This window comes from Rhinolophus sinicus, linkage group LG04 (genome assembly GCF_036562045.2).
Source record: "Rhinolophus sinicus isolate RSC01 linkage group LG04, ASM3656204v1, whole genome shotgun sequence".
Lineage (NCBI taxonomy): Eukaryota > Metazoa > Chordata > Mammalia > Chiroptera > Rhinolophidae > Rhinolophus > Rhinolophus sinicus.
This window is the reverse complement of record NC_133754.1, coordinates 119906070-119925544: the sequence shown is the minus strand read 5'-3', so window position 1 is coordinate 119925544 and position 19475 is coordinate 119906070. Positions and strand designations below refer to the sequence as shown.

At 33.8% G+C, this 19475-nt stretch overlaps 1 protein-coding gene across 1 annotated transcript in view; it reads left to right on the top strand.

The window, feature by feature from the left end:
* The window catches only part of IFT74 (intraflagellar transport 74), an 82054-nt gene extending 64517 nt beyond the window's left edge, over positions 1–17537 (top strand). The window contains exons 14-20 of the mRNA XM_074330295.1: positions 620–673; positions 2000–2097; positions 2946–3072; positions 10690–10853; positions 11641–11766; positions 15248–15308; positions 16644–17537. Of these exons, the coding sequence (XP_074186396.1) occupies positions 620–673; positions 2000–2097; positions 2946–3072; positions 10690–10853; positions 11641–11766; positions 15248–15308; positions 16644–16762 (749 nt within the window). The 3' untranslated portion in view covers positions 16763–17537. The remainder of the gene's footprint in view (positions 1–619; positions 674–1999; positions 2098–2945; positions 3073–10689; positions 10854–11640; positions 11767–15247; positions 15309–16643) is intronic.
* Positions 17538–19475: the final 1938 nt, after the last annotated feature.

Below are 19475 nucleotides of genomic sequence, written 5' to 3'. Positions count from 1 at the left end.
TTTCTGTACTTGTAATGCTTTGACTATGAACTCATTCTTGCACATTCTATCCAGGTAACTCTTACTCATTTATTCTTCCTAATGTAGCCTAAATATTACTTCTTTAGAAAAAATTTCCCTGAATCCCAGACCAGATGACTTGTCCTTCCTGTGTGCTTCTAGAGCACCCTTTATTTTTCATATGATAGCATTTAGTACATTTTAATTTTAATGACTTGTTAAATCCCTAGACTTTAAGCTCTGTGGAGGATGTAACCCTGCTACCTTGCTTGCTGTTGTGAGCTATTCAGAGATGGAATGTACTTTCTTGGGAGCATACGTTTCCCATAATCACCAGGAGTTCATGTGTAGGTTGAATAGCTCTAGGTTGGGACTGAAATAGAGAACCATTGGAAAGCCTTTAAAGTCCTTTCCAGTTAGGAGATTGATTTTTCCAAATAATCAAACATGCATATATAGCTGTTTTAAAAGACTTTATAGGTCAATGTACAAGAATTTTACCTAATTGAAAATATTGAATAATCAATGACTAATGGATGGTATATGGAGAACGTAGGAGATAGTTCTAATTTTGAGCACTACATCTTGAAATTAATGTTATATTTTGCATCTCTTACAGGTGAAATGAATCAAAAGTACAAGGAACTAAAAAAAAGGGAGGAAAATATGGACAGTAAGTGAATTCTTATAATGAAAATATTATATTCTCAGGTAGCTATTCATTTATACCAAATCAAAGATCTCATTTTGGGAAGATATAATAGCTAATTAACACAGAAGTGTGGACATTCAAAGCATTTGCCTTAAAGTACTAAATATCTAGCATAGTTTAGGGATGGGTAGAGAATTCTAAAAAGATTTTGCGCATGTGTATGTGTGTGTGAGTGTAGGGGATAGATTCTAATTCTAGTACCTATTTATAGTCTGTATAGAAAGTCTGTTCTATAGACTACATCCTGATTTTATTTTGAATATTCTTGTTTATATGCTTCACTGCATTCATCTTTAATATCTTTCACCTCTCTTACCTTTTTATAATATTTATTTCATTATTTATTAGCCCTCATCTCAGATCTTGTTACTTGATTCTGTCACTAACTGTAACTCTAATAGCCTTCAGTTGCAGCTTTTTACTTTAAAAAAAAAACACCTTAACTTGACTTTGTAAAAGATCTTCGCTTAAACTTATATTGTACATTCAGAAAGTTTTCAAAATTGATATATATTATTTATTACTGTTTTCCTTCAAAAATTATCATTTTGTTAGAATCTGAAGTTTTATAGGTCTGATGTCAATAGTTACCTTCAGAGAAGCATGCTGTAAAGCAGTAATTCCAACTCTGATTTAGCAGTATCTCAAGATTTCTTTAAAATCTCAGCAAGTACCAAAAATTATCTCAAAATTAATTCATTGTTTCATGATAACAGTAAATTTAAGTTATTATTTTATAAGTTTTTATTTTTGGAGGAGCCATAGAACTATGGATGTAAATAACAGCAAATTATGTACTAGTTCTATATTAGCCAGAAAAAGGATGATTTCTTAGAATATTTATAATTTGAGTAAATTTTTAAACTTAGTTGAGATTAATGTAGCATTATAAGTAAAATACTCATTTTCAGATAAAATGGGTCATTAGTAATATTTTTAGGGGTAAAGTTAGAGGCTAAATATAGGTGTTAATAATTATACAGTAATTGTGTCAAGGAGATCCTATGTAAACAGATTTTTTTAGATCTCCTTTTTATCAACTGTTACTTCTGGACCTATATAAATTTTAGTTTATTTGTATTAAGGTCATAACAATGAAGCTTGAAAAGTTTGAAAGTATGTAGAAATGTCCTTATTGAGTAATTTAATTACCCTTGGGGTAATAAAATATTAAATACTAACAGTTTAAAATTTGCTTTGAATTTATAAAATGTACTCTTAATATCCACAAATCAGAATTGTTAACTGTATCCACAGTAGTTTGTCATCATATTTTTTAATCGGCAGGTTTTATTGAGACTTTTGAGGAAACTAAGAATCAGGAACTGGAACGGAAGGCTCAGCTAGAAGCCAGCATCGTCGCACTTCTGGAGCACAGTAGTCGCGTAAGTACACGTGCCTGTACCTGTCCCGTGTCCGCAGCATTCTCCCTGTGGTTACCTTTTCCAAATGCAACTCAACAAATGCAGTAGTTGCTATTGCCTTTGCTCTCATTTAAGCTGTTTCCTTGAAATCCCCTTGCTTGTTATTTTATTTCCTTAAGCTAGTAATATTTATCTTTGTAGCAAAATTCAGCTAATTTGTTGGATGGTAGGGAAAAAGGATGACACATGTCAGAGTAATTATCAACATTCAGCAACAAGTGAGGGACTAAGTCAGAGTAATTATTAAGATTTTCTTCCATTGTTAATCTATCAGAATTGGTAGAAGCAGCATTTGCACAGATAACTTCAAAATCTAGATATATTATATTGGAAACTGTTAATTTATTTTATACATACTGTACTTTTTATTATAAATACAAGGAATTCTGTTCTTGTAATAATCTGCAAGAAGGAGATACCTATGAGTATCTTGATTTATCAGTAAATGTTTATTGAGCAACTACTAGTGTGTGGTTCCATGGGACAAAAAATGCATGGTTTCTTTTCAATATTGTTAGTATTTTAAGACTCGAATCAGTTCCTAAAATAGTGCAGTTGAATTTTTTTATACAATGAAATAAAGCAAATTTAAAAGAAACAATTCTGAATTTTAATTTAGTCTTTCCTTATTGTGAAAACCTAACTTTAAATCTCACTGTATTTTTCTATAAAACATATATAATGAATGATGTATTTCAAAAAAGAATGTCCATTCAAAGCATCTAATCCTTTAGCAGTGTTTTCCGAGAATTTTATTAGAAACTTAAAGCAGTGGAATTTTTTCCATTTTCATTTCGCTGCAAATACAGAATATAAATCGTATGAAACAAATATCTTCAATCACCAATCAAGAACTGAAGATAATGCAGGATGATCTCAATTTTAAATCTACTGAAATGCAGAAATCACAAAGTACAGCTAGAAATTTGACCTCAGGTAAGAAAACAACCTAGATCCTTTTTTTTTTTTCTTTCTGTAATAAATTGGGACTTTTAAAGTCTCCTAATGTTATTCTCTTTGATTTTTGTTTTGAAAGACTGAGGATATAATTTATGATTGCCTATTGCTCCAGTCTCTTATAGTGTCAGAATTTTCAGTAACCATTCACATCAGCTTTAATCCTATTTCACTGTGATATTCTCATTCATTTAACCTTTATCAAAAACATGCTCTATGCCTGTGCTATAACTTGGGTATATAGACGTGTTTTTTTCAAAAAAATCCAGTCTGTTTTCTCAAGGAACTATCAACCTGGTTGAGCGACAAATAAACAATTAAAATACAATGAAACAGTGTTATGTTAGAAGGGTCAGGAGCAGGGGAAGTACACAGGGCTCATATCCACCCCAGTCTTGGGTAGTTTGGAGAGGAATCCTAGAGGTGGTAATGTTTTAATTATTATTAGTTTCAACCATGATGACTAACATGAGAAAAGAGCAGCACTGTCCAACCGAAATGTAATGCCAGCCACATACATAATTTTAAATTTGTTAGTAGCCATGTTAAAAAAGTAAAAAGAGACAGATGAATTTTAATAATATATTTTCTTTAACCCAGTGTATCTAAAATATTATCACTTCAACATGTAATCAATATAACAATGATCAATGAGATTTTATAGTCGCAACCCATCTAAATTTGAACTAGACATTCAAATGCTCAAAAGTGACATGTGACTCGCAGCTGCCATTTGGATCATGCAGGCAGCGATTAGAAACAAATACACAGAATTGAGCTTCAAGAGCCTAGGCTAAAGTCATGTAAAAATTTGTATGGCATGTTTGGTTTTTGAACTAGTGGATTCAACTATGGATGTTTATGCTTACACATGTGGATGTCGTTGAATTAACTGTCCTTATTTGTCTACTTGTAATTACTCTGGCAGATAGCAAGATCGTGGGGAATGAGACTTAATTAGTATTTGCTAACTTAGTAATGTTGAAAGATTCTTGAAATGGAATAATGGATCCATGATATCCATTTATCTGGAATCCCCAAATCTGAAAAGCTCTTGGCAGCAAAACCCAATCTGACCTGAACTGACATGAAGCCCTTTGCAGTCTTGAATCATGCTACCTGGTGTGATTATTCAGACTTGTTGCTACGGCTGTGTTGATGCGCTTGGTGACAGGAGGCTGCCTCACACCCTGCTGTGGGAGGATAGCATAGTCAATATATACACCATGTTACTTTTCTAAAACCTGAACAAGTCTGCATTCTAAAACACAACTGCCTAGTTTTATTTAAAGGACTATGGACCTATAAATACACACTGAATGCTCTTAATATACAATTGAGTTTAGGTGGATGATATAAGTGGACAATTGTTGTTATTCTACACATGTAAGTATATTTTATCTTCCCAGATTTGTTCAGTTTACTTGCCATAGTTTTATTTGTATGTCCTAGTTATATGCCAAGCAGCTTTAGGGCATAATTCTAAATTTAATTTTTACCTACTATTAGTTTGACTACAAGTGTTTCTCAATTGTGATAAAAAAAAAACACACAACATAAAATTTCCCGTCTGAACCATTTTTAAGTGTACAGTACAGTAGTGTTAACTACATGCACATTGTTGTCACAGATGTCTAGACCTTGTTCATCTTGCACACCTGATACTTACGCCTATTGAACAACAACTCCGCTCTCCCCCTCCCCTGCTAGTTCTGTCTAGTTCTGTGAGTTTGACTACTTTAGATACCTTATATAAATGGAATCCTGCAATAGTTGCCTTTTTGTGAGTGGTTTATTTACTTGTCATAATGTCCTCGAGGTTCATCAATGTTGTAACATGTGACGGAATTTCCTTTTTTAAGGCTGAATAATATTCCATTGTATGTACATACTACATTTTTTTATTCGTGTATTCATTGATGGACCTTCAGTTTGTTTCTACCTCTCAGCTATTGTGAATCATGCTGCAACGAACACGGGTATGCAAATATCTCTATGAGATCCTCTTTTCAATTCTTTTGGATATCTAGGAGAGCTATGAATATTTTTACATCTTCATTTTCTTTGTGCTATAAGCTAAATAATTTTATGTTCAATTATTCCATCTAGGAAACCTCTGCTTTGTGTTTTAGATGACAATTTTAAGTTTTTCATTTATCTAAGGTCAATATTAATTCAACAAGTTTTTGCCTCTTTTAAGCTGTCTTTGTGTAATGGCTGTTGAGAAACATACATTTTAAAAGGTAAATATCAATACCAGAAATGAATTCAATAACCAGGACTTTATATTCCTTTCATATTTTTATACTTTGTGTTTACATTTCCTTTTAAAAACTAGTCATTATATTTTCTCCAGAGATATAGTGTTGAAAAAAAATTAGAACTGACTTCAATGGCGGTAAGAATCCAGTTTATTACTATGATAAAGACTTTACTGTAAATTCCCCTTATTTAGGTTTGAATTCTCTGACACCCTACAATTAATTTCATTTACTCAGTTATGTTTAAGTGTTAATTTAAACCAATCATTTAAGTTATCTTTCCTCTCTTTCCTTAATACCATCCCCCACAGGAAATTTATGGTATGTGGTAAGAGGTTTATAATGTTTTGATTCCCTTTTCAGAGATAATGAATTATAGATTACCCTTTTGTGCATTGCCTCTCCCTCAGCCCATGAGGTTATCATTGGAACTTAACCTGATTTTCTTAGTGTACTGTTTTCTCAATGGGGCAATATAATTCACAAGGGGGCAAATTACTTCTTGTGGGGAGGGTAAAAAAAATCTTGGGTATTATGGTTTGTAGCCCTCCAAAGGGTCACTGTATATAAACAGATATACGTTACATATGTAATATAACATTTTTATAGGAGAGAGGCGATTGGGAAAAATAGTCTACTAAAGGCTCCTTAGGGGGACAATGAAAAAAAAAAAGATTAAGAAACACTGGTGTGCTGCATGAGTAAAAAGGCAAGGAATATGTCAGCAATAGTTTTTATTTATATTTTTGGAAAGGAAACTCCAGGGAATAAACAAATGCGCTGATGGCAGAATATTTGAGAAACATTTCCCCAGGTCAAAGTGGTTCCTTCTGAGATTTTGCTACTGTGTACACACTGCTTGTTAAACTTTGCAACTTCATAGCATATCAGAAGGAACTAGTCTGCATCCTCTTCCTGTCTCTTCCCTTGGAGAAGCTTTTAGCTTTTCATAGGGACCTGCTGTTAAAGAAAGATAAACTTTACCCTTTACCAACCGTTTTCTCCCTTTCTCTAGGAAAAGCAATTTCTATAGCTCGTAAATGTATGTCCTGAATATATCTTCCAATTAAACTTGTAGTTAGATTTATATAACTATTTTCACCAAACAGTCAAAATATATAAGCTAAATACATTTCCTCTTTAGAGCATCGAAACCATAAGCCTCAGTAACTTGTTTAGTACTTTAATTCTTATCTTAATTATTTTGAACCCTAGTAGAGATAGGAATCTAACTAAACAAAACCCTCTCAATAACATTTAAGTCCATATACATATATATATTTTTAATAACATGCGTCAGTATGGTTGAGTCTTCAGACTCTTAAAGGGACAGAAAGAAATGTTCAAGTTTAATTACAGCAACTTAAAACAAATTTGGTTGGTAACCTTCTTTCTTAAATCAATTACCTTTTGAAGTATTTATTTTTACTATTTGGTATTTTATACTATATGTGATAATTGTTATATTCATAAGTAGAGTCACCCAATTCTTGAACATGAGTGTTTTTTTTTTATTATTATAGTGTCACCTTCACTGGTTAGGCATATTTTAATTAATAATCTTTCTGGTTTAATAGGTAGAAAAGGAAGGTTTAATAGCAGTTTTGTATTTGATTTTTCCATTAGAGAATATGTGTGGATAACAAAACTTACTTGCAAGTAAATTTTGCTAAATCTTATATAAAGAAACTAACTAACTTAATCATTGCCTGTCCACATATTAGAGAGACATAGAAGAAGACTGAATACCAAAATCTTTGTACAGGCATAGCTTGCTCTATTGCACTTCTCAGATACTGTTTTTATTAACATTGAGGCAAGATCCTCCACCAGCAAAAGGATTAAGACTCACTGAAGGTGCAAATGGTGGTTAGCTTTTTTTTTTAGCAATAAAGTATTTTTTAATTAAGGTATGTACATTGCTTTTTTTACACAATGGTACTGCATACTTAATAGACTATAGTACTATATAAGCAAAACTTTTATATATACTGGGAAACCAGGAAATTTGTGTGACTTGCTTTATTGCGAGATTTGCTTTATTGTAGTGGTTTGAAACCAAACCTGCAATGGCTCCAAAGTATGCCTGTATAAACTCTACTCAAATTCTGATTTGTGCATACTGAACTGTGTATGCGTTGGATAAACTTTAGGGGACCTAGGAAAAAGCAGCAGCTAGAAGTTGAAAGACCTGAGTACACAGACTTCAGATTCTACCCACTCCAAGGGAGAAAAGTTGAGAGTTTCGTTTCAGTGAAGTTTATTGTTCATTAATAATACAAATCATTCCTGAAAGCACAGCAGAATCCAGAGTTTCTGCAACATATCATAAAAACTTACTAGACCTGTGAAGACATGGAGAAATGTGAGTCAGTTGAAAAGCAGTCACTATACACTGAACCTGAGATAATCCAGATGTTGAAATGAAAACAAAAGGACTTTAGAAGTTTATAAACATCATTAAGGACTTAAAGGAAAATAAAATCGTAATAAATGAACAGATATAGAATCCCACAGAGAAATAGAAATTAGAAAAAAGAATCAAGTGAAAATTCTAGAATTGCAAATATTAGTCAAGTGAAAAATTTACTGGATGACAATTAAAGATTGAAGACAACAGAAAAAAAAGTTAGTGAACTTGAAGATAAATCAATAGAAATTATCCTATTTGAAGAAGAAATAAATGTGAAGAGTTTAAATGACCTGTGGGACAATTTCAAGCAGTCTTTACTTGTATCTGTTTGGTATCTCAAACTCAACAGATCTTAAATGGACTTCAACCCATCATGTCATTCCCTCCTCCAAACAAAAGTTTGTATCTCCCTCTGCCTACACTACTATCCACTAATTTACTCAAGTTGGAAATGGGATTTCACGTTGACTCCTTGTTCAAGCACTGTGCCCAGTTAGTTGCCTGTTTAATTAATCCCAAATCCCTAATACCTCTTGAGTCTCTCCAGATCTATTGTTTCCTCATTTATTTCCATCTACATAACTGTTTATTTCATATATATATATATATATATATATATATATATATAGAGAGAGAGAGAGAGAGAGAGAGAGAGAGAGAGAGAGAGAGACAGAGAGAGAGAGACAGAGAGAGAGACAGAGAGAGAGTCATATGCTTCGTCTGTATCTATATCCCCCATGCCTAGAAATTCACCTGGCACATAGAAAGCATTTGATAAATATTGTTTAATGAAAAAAAATTCCCCAAAGTGATTACACCAGTCTAAGATGTCTTGCCTAGGTTACTGAATCAATACTTAAACTGGTTGTCCTGCGTATAGTATGACATTCACGTTAATTATCCACATTGCAAGCAGAGTGAACTTTCTAAAATTTAAATCTGCCACACTGATATAACTCATTGATGACTTGCTATAGCCCTTAGGATAAAGTCCCAATGCCCTATCTTGCTTTAAAAAGCCCTTTTTGAACTGAAATCCTTCTAATCTAATTTTTTTAGTTTTATCTCCTACCACCACCTACTTTGAACTCTTGAGTTCTAGTCACACCAATCTTCTATTTGCTCAGAGGTACTGTGCTTTCTTTCCTTTAGATTTTGCATATTTTGATTGTTTTCTGTGGAATATTTTTACTTTCTCTTTTGTTGGATTGATTCCTAATCTTTAGGCCTCAGTTAAAAAGCATGTTTTTAGAGAACTCTTTTGACCAATACCACATGCTTTTATGGCACTCTGTGTTACTCTTGTCATAGTACAGTAAACTGCAGTTTTTGCTTTCCATGGTCAACCATGGTCCAAAAATACTAAATGCAAAATTCCAGAAATAAACACTTCTTAAGTTTTAAATTGTGTGCTGGTCTGAGTAGTTCTGCACTCTCCCTTTTCATCCTGTCTGGGACCTGCATCCTCCCTTTGTCCAGCGTCTCCACACTGCATATGCTACCCACCCATTCATTAGTCACTTAGTAGCCACCTCGGTTATCAGGTCCGCTGTCTTAGTATCACAGTGCTTATGTTCAAGTGACCCTTATTTTCTTGTTAAAATTACTCTATTTTATTACTAATTGTTTGTAAATTAAATTATAAATTAATTTATAAATTAAACTTTACCATAGGTATGTATTATGGGGGAAAAAGCGTAGTATATATAGGGTTTGGTACTATCCTCGGTTTTAGGCATCCACTGGAGTCCTGGAACATATTCCCCTCAGATCACAGGAGACTACTGTAGCTATCCAGTTTATTGGAAATGCTTATTTAATTACCTGTTTCTACCTCTACAATATAGCTCCTTGAGCAAAAGCAACATCTCTGTTGATTTCCATTATATCCTCAGCACCTGGCACATAGTAGATGCTCCATAACACAAACATATGTACAGTCTGCCCCCATTATTCATGGATTCTGTATTTCTGAACTTAACCTATTCACTACAATTAATTTATAACCCCAAAATCAATACTTGCAGCACTTTCATGATCATTTGTGCACATGTGTAGACGGGTGAAAATTTTGAGTTTTCTGACGTGTGTTCGCAGCAGAGGTTGAATAAGGCAACACTCTGCCTTCTTGTTTTAGTTCTCATAAACAAGTGTCCTTTTTGTGGTATATTTAGTGCTGCTTTTTCCCACATTTTTATGCTTTTTGTGGTGATTTTGCTATCTAAAATGACCCCCAAGTGTAGTGCAGAAGTGTTGGCTAGTTTTCCTAGGCACAAGAAGGCTGTGAGGTGCCTTATGGAGAAAATGTGTGTTAGATAAGCTTTATTCAGGCATACATTGGCAGTAAGTTCAGTGGTAGTGAATCAACAAATAAATACAGTGTGTTTAAACGGAAACACATAAAACACAGTTTTATATTAGTCGGTTGATGCAAAGGCCCATAGGAACCTAACCCTGTATTTCCCTTAGGAGCGGTAGTTCAGTATTTGCTAACTTAGTGCTATGGTGACTTCATAAACTACCACAAATAATGAGAATTGACAGTATACGTAATTATAAAATTTTACCATATTTCGTAGCTTGCTTTACCCCCACATAACTGTGTATATGTGTCGTGCACCTACTAAAAATAATGGGTTTTATCTCATGATGTATGTTAACATTATTTAAAAAAAACTGTCTTCTTATATGTTCATATGAGCATGGAGACAAGGGTAGCTAATATACATCTGGTATGTTGGTTACCTGGGAGATGGGTATTTTGTTTTCTTAATTTATGTTTGTATTGTCTCACTGGTTGCAGTGAACATGTTTCTTTTGCCAGTACGCTTATAAAACATGAGTTTTAATGGTTGCATTGCATTTCCTTTGGTGAGAGGAATAAAGTTTTGACTAATTATGGACTTGAATTTCCTGTTTCAGATAGTCAACGTCTACAGTTGGATCTACAGAAAATGGAGCTTCTGGAAAGTAAGATGATTGAGGAACAGCATTCTCTAAAAAATAAAATTAAGCAAATGATAACTGATCTGGAGACATTTAATGATTTGCCAGCTTTAAAATCATCAGGTGAAGAAAAGAAAAAGGTAAATGATAATAGAGTATTACAAAATTATAATTCAAATTGTTTTTTCTTGATCAAATTTAATATACAGAGGATGCCAAAAAAATGTATACACATTTTAAAAAAGGAAAACTGTAATTAAAATTGTAATACTCAATATATACCGATAACAAAAGATGAGTATACATCACGTTTGACTTCTGCAGTTACAGGAGGAGCTCAAAGTGGTTACCATCAGCGTCCAGACACTTCTGATTACAGCAAACTACTGCTTGAGCAACGTTGACCAAAGTGTCCACTTGTGTACATTTTTTTGGCACCCCTGGTGTATGTAGTTTATAGAACTTTTTATTTTCAATTGATTATTTAATATATGTTAAGAAAAATAAAGATGTTTGGATATATAATAGGAATTTAGAGTGATTTAAGTTTTAAACCAAAGGCAAAAATTGAAAAGCAAGGGATAGAGCATTTCAACAATTAGGAACTTTGTTAAAGGCAGATTTTATTATATTTCCCTACTTAAGACTTGTCAGTGACTGTTCATTGCCGTGTACGTTAACACAAATGTGGTGGAGTAGGAATAGATATGACAGCCTTAAGAGAGTTATTAATACAGTTAATTATCAATACAGTTAATATTAATTTAGCTTATAGTTCAAAGGATAGTTTTACAGACAGGCTTTTAGAGTAATTATGGCCTTGGTAGAGTTTTATCAGAATATCATTGAAAGTATTTGTCAGATTCAATTTAAATGGGCTTACTAGATATTTGCTAACATCTGTTACTTCTCTTTGGATCTATCTAGAAATTGCATCAAGAGAGAACAGTATTATCAACTCGCAGAAATGCCTTTAAGAAAATAATGGAGAAGCTAAACATAGAATATGAAACACTAAAATCAGAATTGCAAGAAAATGAGACACATTCTCAGGTACAAAAAAAGACTCTGAAATTCATTTTTATTTTTAGGCTATCTGTCCTCTTCTCTTAATCTGTATTTTCACCCTAGAATAATCCTTTCTTTTTTTTCCCCACCTGCTTTATTTACCTTCCAGATTTTCTGGCCTTGTAGATAGCCAGCTTCTGTACAATCTCCATGGAGAATGAATTTATTTCTGCTTTCTCGCCTTCTGTAAACCTATATTGAAGGCCTGCTCTGTGCTAGGCAGTGTTCAGGGCAAAGCCATTAGGATCATTACTTTTATAATTTTCAAAAGTAAAGCCTTTTGGATGCAGAAACTTTTCAAACTCAGAATCTACAAATAAAGAAAATAAACCCTAATGACTAATATCCCACCACCCAGAAGAGATCATTTTTATCATTTTTCTGTGGGTCCTTCTAGTCTGTGTGTATAGATCATGTGTCCATATATAAGTACACATTTATTTTTACATATTTGTACAAATGATATCATTTTGTACATATTGTTTTAAAAGTTTTTCATTATTAGCTACACATTATAAGTACTTTCCCTTGTCTATAGATATTTTTTTAAATATCTATATTATTCAATATAATATTGGACTACATGGATTTGGCATAATTTACTGAACCAATTCTGTGTTATTGGACATTTTTTTTTGGTTATTTCTAGTTTTAAAACTATTCAAATAATGCTGTAAAGAGCAGTCCTATCCTTGAACTTCTTGCTTTACATTTCTGATGATGTACGTAGGACGCACAAACAAGCCCCCTTTTCATGTCACCCATCCCACTGATAATTACCTGAGCAATGTCTGAGGTCTTCTAGATTGGGAACTGTAAGAGAGCAGAGATGACCACATCTGTCCCATTCATTATCTCCCCAGCACTGTGCTAGTGCGTGGCACATAATAGGTGCTCAATAAGTATTTGTTGGAGCATTAAATGAAGAAGGTGGGTCATGTGTGGTCATTCTCATATCTAATTAGTCTATATTAACAATTTGCAATTATGATTTACTAATGCTAAATGCATTAACAGTTTTTCTTCTTTTGTATAGTAATATGATCATGATAGACAATCATTGTTAACATTTTGGTATAGCATTTTGTAAAATTTGTAATTATACACCCATGTGTAATTATACACCCATGTTAATTACATTGTATTTATAAAAAATGAAATCACTGTATGCATGCAGTGTTTAAGCGTTTATTTTCTTAAATATTTTCAAGCTCTTTTTTTGATGGCATTTTTATGACATCAGCTATTTCATTGTATGGACGTAACATTAAAAAAAAAAAAAGATATACGTTATATTCTTCTTGAAAGGGGGAGAGTCTCATCAGAGTTTGCCACAACTACTAAAAGCTTAGTAATAACTCATTTATATAATTTAAATGTATCAGTCAGTTACTCTGTCACTACTTCATAATATGCAAACGTAGGTATAGACTGATAAATGGTAAAATTATCCTCAGCTGTTTAGAGTAGAGATGGGTACTGGAGAAGAAACCTAAAACATGTTTATGGGGTCATCGTCTTAAATGGTTCTTAGGGAAAAATATTGATATTTCTTATGAAATATTGGCCTTCCTTTTCCACTGAATAAATGATTTAAGAAGGAAAACACTTGACAAACACAACTTCAATGGCTACCTTGTTTATTTCCACATTAAGAGCTAATCATATTCTTAAGCCCATGAAGTGATAACAGGAATTCATAACATAAGCTACAGTGTATAATCCTTCTCTGTATTGTTTGTTGACTTCTGGTAATAACAGCTGGTCAAATCAAATCCCTATCTCCCCCTTTTGCAACTACTTTATGGAAAACTAGTGTTTGACATCTGTAAATAATTTTAGATAACGGACTGTTTTTGAATGGTGGCTATTAGCAGTTTGAAATCATTTAAACATATTTATATTGGAACAAACTATAAAACTCCTAGAAGAAAACATAGGGAAAAAGCTCCTTGACATGAGTTTTGGCAATGATTTTTGGGTGTGACATCAAAAGCACAAGCAACAAAGGCAAAAATAAATAAGTGGGCTTACATCAAACTAAAAAGTTTCTGCGCAGCAAAAGAAATAATCAACAAAGTGTAAAAGCAACTTATGGAATGGGAGGAAATAGTTGTAAATCATGTATCTGATAAGGGGTTAATATCCACAATATGTAAAGACTTATAACAGATGTTTTAAATAAGTTGCAGGGAACAAACAGATTTACACGTCATGATATCCTCAGAGGTTTAAAGGCAAGTCTCGAATACAGATGTATAATATAGAAGGAATTTGACCATGTGACACAGTGTTGCTTTTATAGCATTATTCGTGTAGCACTTAAGAGGCCTGCTGCTTTGTAAGAAGGCCACCTCTGTATGGAACGAAGGGGGAAAAGTTTGGTACTTGACTTTGCAAAAGGTTATTAGAGATTTATTGTCAGAAAGTGCTGACTGCTTCCTTAAGTTCACATTGATTTCAAGGTCCTATCTGGGGGAGTGTGATCTGATTTAGTAGTGTTAACACAAAAAGGCCACGTAATTCATTAGTTATGATTTGTCCTACTATCTACATTTGTCTCTTTGGAGGAAACAATAGGATGGATGCTGCATTAAGCCTGAACTTATGCCCTGAAAATAATTTTAACAGAGTATGAAGAAACACTATTAAAGCTGATTCAAATGATCAGATTTTTTCAAATGATCGTTACTTTTTGGAAATGCCAAGACAAAACATTTTATGTCATTTTTCAGGTGGTCCTTTGCTTAGGAAAAAACTATGTGCATCTTAAAAAAGAAAGACCGTAACCTAGAGTTACAAGGTTAATTAAATCAGAAAAACAATTTAATTCTATAACAGTAAAATTGTCTTCTGAGGAAGCAACCATCAATATAATATCCACATTAGCTTCCTGTTGATGCAGAAATTATTGTAACAGTGCCAGCTTTTTACCAGGCCTCTTATAATCTTCACACTGCAGCGCTGTTCTTATCACAGCTTGTGGAATTAGACAGGAAATGTAGCCCTGGAAATAAGGAAGTTTGTCCTATATAGCTGAACCTTCGACAGTGTTAGAATATATATATTATATTTGTGGCATTAGACTTCCAGATTTCAAGGAGAGAGTCACATCATGTCCCATTCTTTTTTAAGTTCTTTTAGGAAAGGGAAAAACCATAAATTGTCTTTCAGTTGACATGTTCATTGGTATAATAAATATTTTTAATATTTTTCTATTAAAATAAACAGAGTAAAACCTGTTGTCAAACTTAACATTGTATTTAGTAGTATATTGTTTAGTGTTTCCTAAATTTATTTTTCGTCTACCATAGCTTTATCTCAATAAAATGCGAGGATTTGATAAGATTTAAAATTGAGGTTTTTTTTGTTTTGTTTCGTTTTTTGTTCCTTATCCTCTTAAAAGGATATGTAATAATTGTTTTGAATATGGGCACTGGTCAACATTTTTCTTTTGTGATTTTAGCTTACAAATTTGGAGAGGAAGTGGCAACACCATGAGCAAAATAATTTTGTGATGAAAGAATGTATCCTTTAAAGTTGCAGATGAATGTAACCAAGTGATTTTTTTTTCCTGGGAATTTCTTTACAGACTGAAGAAATTCAATTCAGCACATTTACCGAATACCTAATATGTACAAAACACTGAGCTAAACTACCTGGGGAATAAAAGAATAAGAATTTCCACTCTCCAAGTTAGGGTGTGTGTGTGTGTGTGTGTGTGTGTGTGTGTGTGTGTGTGTGTCAAAGTAACTAATAGAAAGCAGAGTATGCAAAGTCATAGTGTGGCAAAGTGACTAAGTGCACAGGATATGGAGTCTGTAGATCTGATTTTAAATCTTGACTACTTACAGGTCATGGATTTTGGACAATTTTCTTAATTTGTTTAAGCCTCAATTTTATGATCTCAAATGCAGTTTATATATCCTCATAGAGTTGTTGGGAGAATTATATATAACCATATGTATATAATATATATGTAAGTATATTTGTATAGTTGTTTATTACTGTTTTTAATGCTGTACCTTGGATATATGGGCAGCAAAGGGAGATCAACCAAGTAGTGTCATGAGAAATTGGACCTTCAAGCTCATCTGTGTTTCAGCCAATTCAACTTCATGTTATTTCTACCAAGATTGTACCTATGTCCCATGTTCTTGCTTATCTTTTTGTGTGACGACAGGAGGAAGCAGCTGCTGAGAACATGGATTGTGGGCTTGTAAGAAACATTTCCCCAAAGTAGTTTTCTGTTCTCTTCTTTGACCCATTCAAGGACGTCTCTGCTTGGAGAATTAGATCCTGACTCATTATAGCATAGGTTCTGCTCTAGGACACAGCTGAACTTCACCTCAGCAGCATAGACCACAGCTTACCTCCAAATGACATGCATTAGAGCCTCTATTCCTAGTGGTCATGCAAATTTGCTTAAAAGCAAAAGGCTCCCATTCACAATATGCGAACGTCCAGCACTCTAGTTTGTGCAGCAACAAGTAGGTGATTATGAAATAGAGTGAAGTCTATTGCCTAAAATTCTTTGTGGTACTCTAGAGAAAAAGGTTCTTTTGAACATCCAATTGTTCTAAGACAATCTAAGAATTAGATTGAGATGCGTAACATATTAACTATAAAAATGCTTTATATTGTAAGTGAACTTTTTTGAAATCTGTTTTGCTTGGCCTTTTAGGTTTCAATTGATGCTTAATCTGTTAAAATACTGTTTTTAAAAAATATTCTAATTGTGCTTTTTCTGTTCCATCTTCAGTTTCCAATAAGAAAAATACTAGTATGATTTGGTTCCTTTCTGAGCCACAGTTAGATTAGTATTTTTATTGACGGTGTTCCCCCTTAACTCATGTAATTAGTCATTGAAACCAAGAGTCAAGAGAGTGATTACCAGCTAATCATGAACAACGTGACCAAGCAGATTGCAGAGTACAATAAAAGCATCGTGGATGCTCTACATAGCACGAACAGAACCTGAGTCCAAACCAACTGCAAGTCTCCATAGAAGTATCCTGTTGCTGTTCAACTTGATACAAGCTGACTGAATAAAATAGCTTACCCTGAAGTCTTGCCTAAAATTGCTGAATGCTGTAATTTTTGTGGCCTCTGATATTCTAAATAGTATAATGCGTGATATTTTGTGAAATAGTATAATGAGTGATATTTTAAATAGTGTAATAGTTCAATAAATAGTTTACATATGAAAAGTGTCATTTCCCTTTATATTTTTATTTTGTGTGAGTAATAAAAATGTCTCAAAGAACTGAGATATACAAGCTGAAAGTGGCCACTGAGACTCATTTAGCTGGTATAATCCCTCTATGGCAGCAAATGAGACCTTTCATGTGTCAGCTCTAGAGGGATGCATGGAGAGAGTGATTCTGTTTCAGCGCTTACATCAACCTTGTCAATTTTTGCTTCTAGCAAAAGATGGTAAGAATAGGAGGTGTTTAGCTTTAAACTTTACTTCTCAAATAGGGTGTATTTGATGTGTTTTAAGGCATATAATGTCACAGGTAAATACATAACACATATTCTTTGTATATCATTTATTCCTAAAGATTTGGAATTAAAACTTTTAACCTTTGCATTTTAAAAATATTTTCTCACCTGTATATGCTAGGAAAAACATGAACTTTAAAAGGAATGCTGACTTATGATGGGCTCTTTTGGACTATGGCCGCTGCTGTTCATTTCTACCCTGGTATATGCATTTCCTCTTTTGTACTGTAGCAGTACTTAAGTAGATTGGTTTCTAAACATTGCCAGGACATTTGAAAGGAAAAGCTAGAAGAGCTATAATTGTGAAGTATGGATTTTGGATACATCATTGTAACTAAAGATGTATCCTCTTTTGTGGGCAGAAATGAGTCACTTTGGTCCTCATAAAATATTCCTTATAAGTATCCTTGTTTTTCACTCTGATCTCATGTTTCTCATGTTCATCAGGTTATCCTCAGTATTCGTGAAACACAAGAATATTGGTTTCTTTAAAATAAAAAAGGCTTTATTGAGATACAGTTTACATACTATAAAATTACCCATGAATGTTGCTTTTTCTTTTATAAATTTTATTGGGAAATATTGGGAAACAGTGTGTTTCTCCAGGGCCCATCAGCTCCAAGTCATTGTCCTTCAATGTAGTTGTGGAGGGTGCAGCTCAGTTCTCAGTCAGTCGTCAATGAACCAGCAAACTTGTTGTTGAAAACTCGCGCTCTAACCAGCTGAGCCATCTAGCCACCCCTCCGGAAGGAAGCCCAGTGACAGCTCGTTGTCTTCAATCTACTGTGTATCCCTGAAAATAAGAGTTAGGTGGACAGTTAGCTCTAATGCGCCTTTTGGAGCAAAAATTAATGTAAGACTCGGTCTTATTTTACTATACGACCGGGTCTTATATGACATGATATATGATATGATATGATATGATATGATATGACATGACATGACATGATATGATATGATATGATATGATAAATAATGTAATACCGGATCTTATATTAATTTTTGCTCCAAAAGACACATTAGAGCTGTTTGTCTGTCTAGGTCTTATTTTTGGGGAAACAGGGTAGTTGTGGAGGGCACAGCTCACTGGCCCATGTGGGAATCAAACCAGCGACCTTGGTGTTGTGAGCACTGCGCTCTAACCACTGAGCAAACTGGCCACCCACTGGGGGCTTAGCTCCAAGCTCAAGCTGTTGTTTTCAATCTAGTTGTGGAGGGCATAGCTCACTGGCCCATGTAGGAATTGAACTGGCCACCCTGTTGTTAAGAGCTCGTGCTTTAGCCAACTGAGCCATCCGGCCACCCCTGCATGTTGCTTTCTTGAAGTAAATAGTTATCACTGTAAATTATTCACCTTTAGTCTGCATGAGTTTAGATGAGTTTAGGTTGTTGAGTTTGGTTAACTCCGGATTACGAATATGGCTGAAGATCCTGGTCAGTGATTCACTCAGGTGGCATTCCTAAAACGTGTTCATCCGATCCTGAATTCCTCATGTTTTTCCACATGCTCAAAGTAGTTTGGGAAACATTGCTTGAAACAAAGGTAAATTGTTTTCTTTCTTCTTAGCTGCTCAGAGCCCTTAATAGGCTAATGTGCAATAAGTTCAAGAGTATGTACTATTAATAATGATTTTTTTCCTGAGTGGTGGGATTGTGGGGGTTTTAATTTTCTTTGAACTTTTTGGTACTTTCAAAATTATCTGTGATTTACATATAAGACTTAGAAATGCAATAAAAATTCAAATAAAGTCCTCAATGCACTTAGTGCTTAAACTTGTAGAAAAGAGATAATAATAGTAAGACAACTGCAGTCATTGAACTGGACTGAATCAATCTTCACCCAGAAAGAAAGCAAGAGAAAGATTGTCTATCCATTAAATACATGAGTTGGCATTATAACAATGGGAAGTTTGGTAGAGAAAAAAAATTGAAAATTTCTTGAAAAAAAGCTAGGTTTCCAACTTCCGGTCTAAATTACTCATATATGATATTTGGGGAACATAATTCAGCAGGATTTCTTTAAACTAAAACGTGTGTTATCAGAGGGAAATTCTCACTAATGTCTCTTCCTTCCTCTCAGAGCTTTTCAACAAATCCAACAAGAATATTCTCTCTGCCGGGATGGAACGGGAGGCTACTATCTGCAGGAGCTGGCTCTTCCTCAGTCAGTCACACTGCTCCGTGAGTCC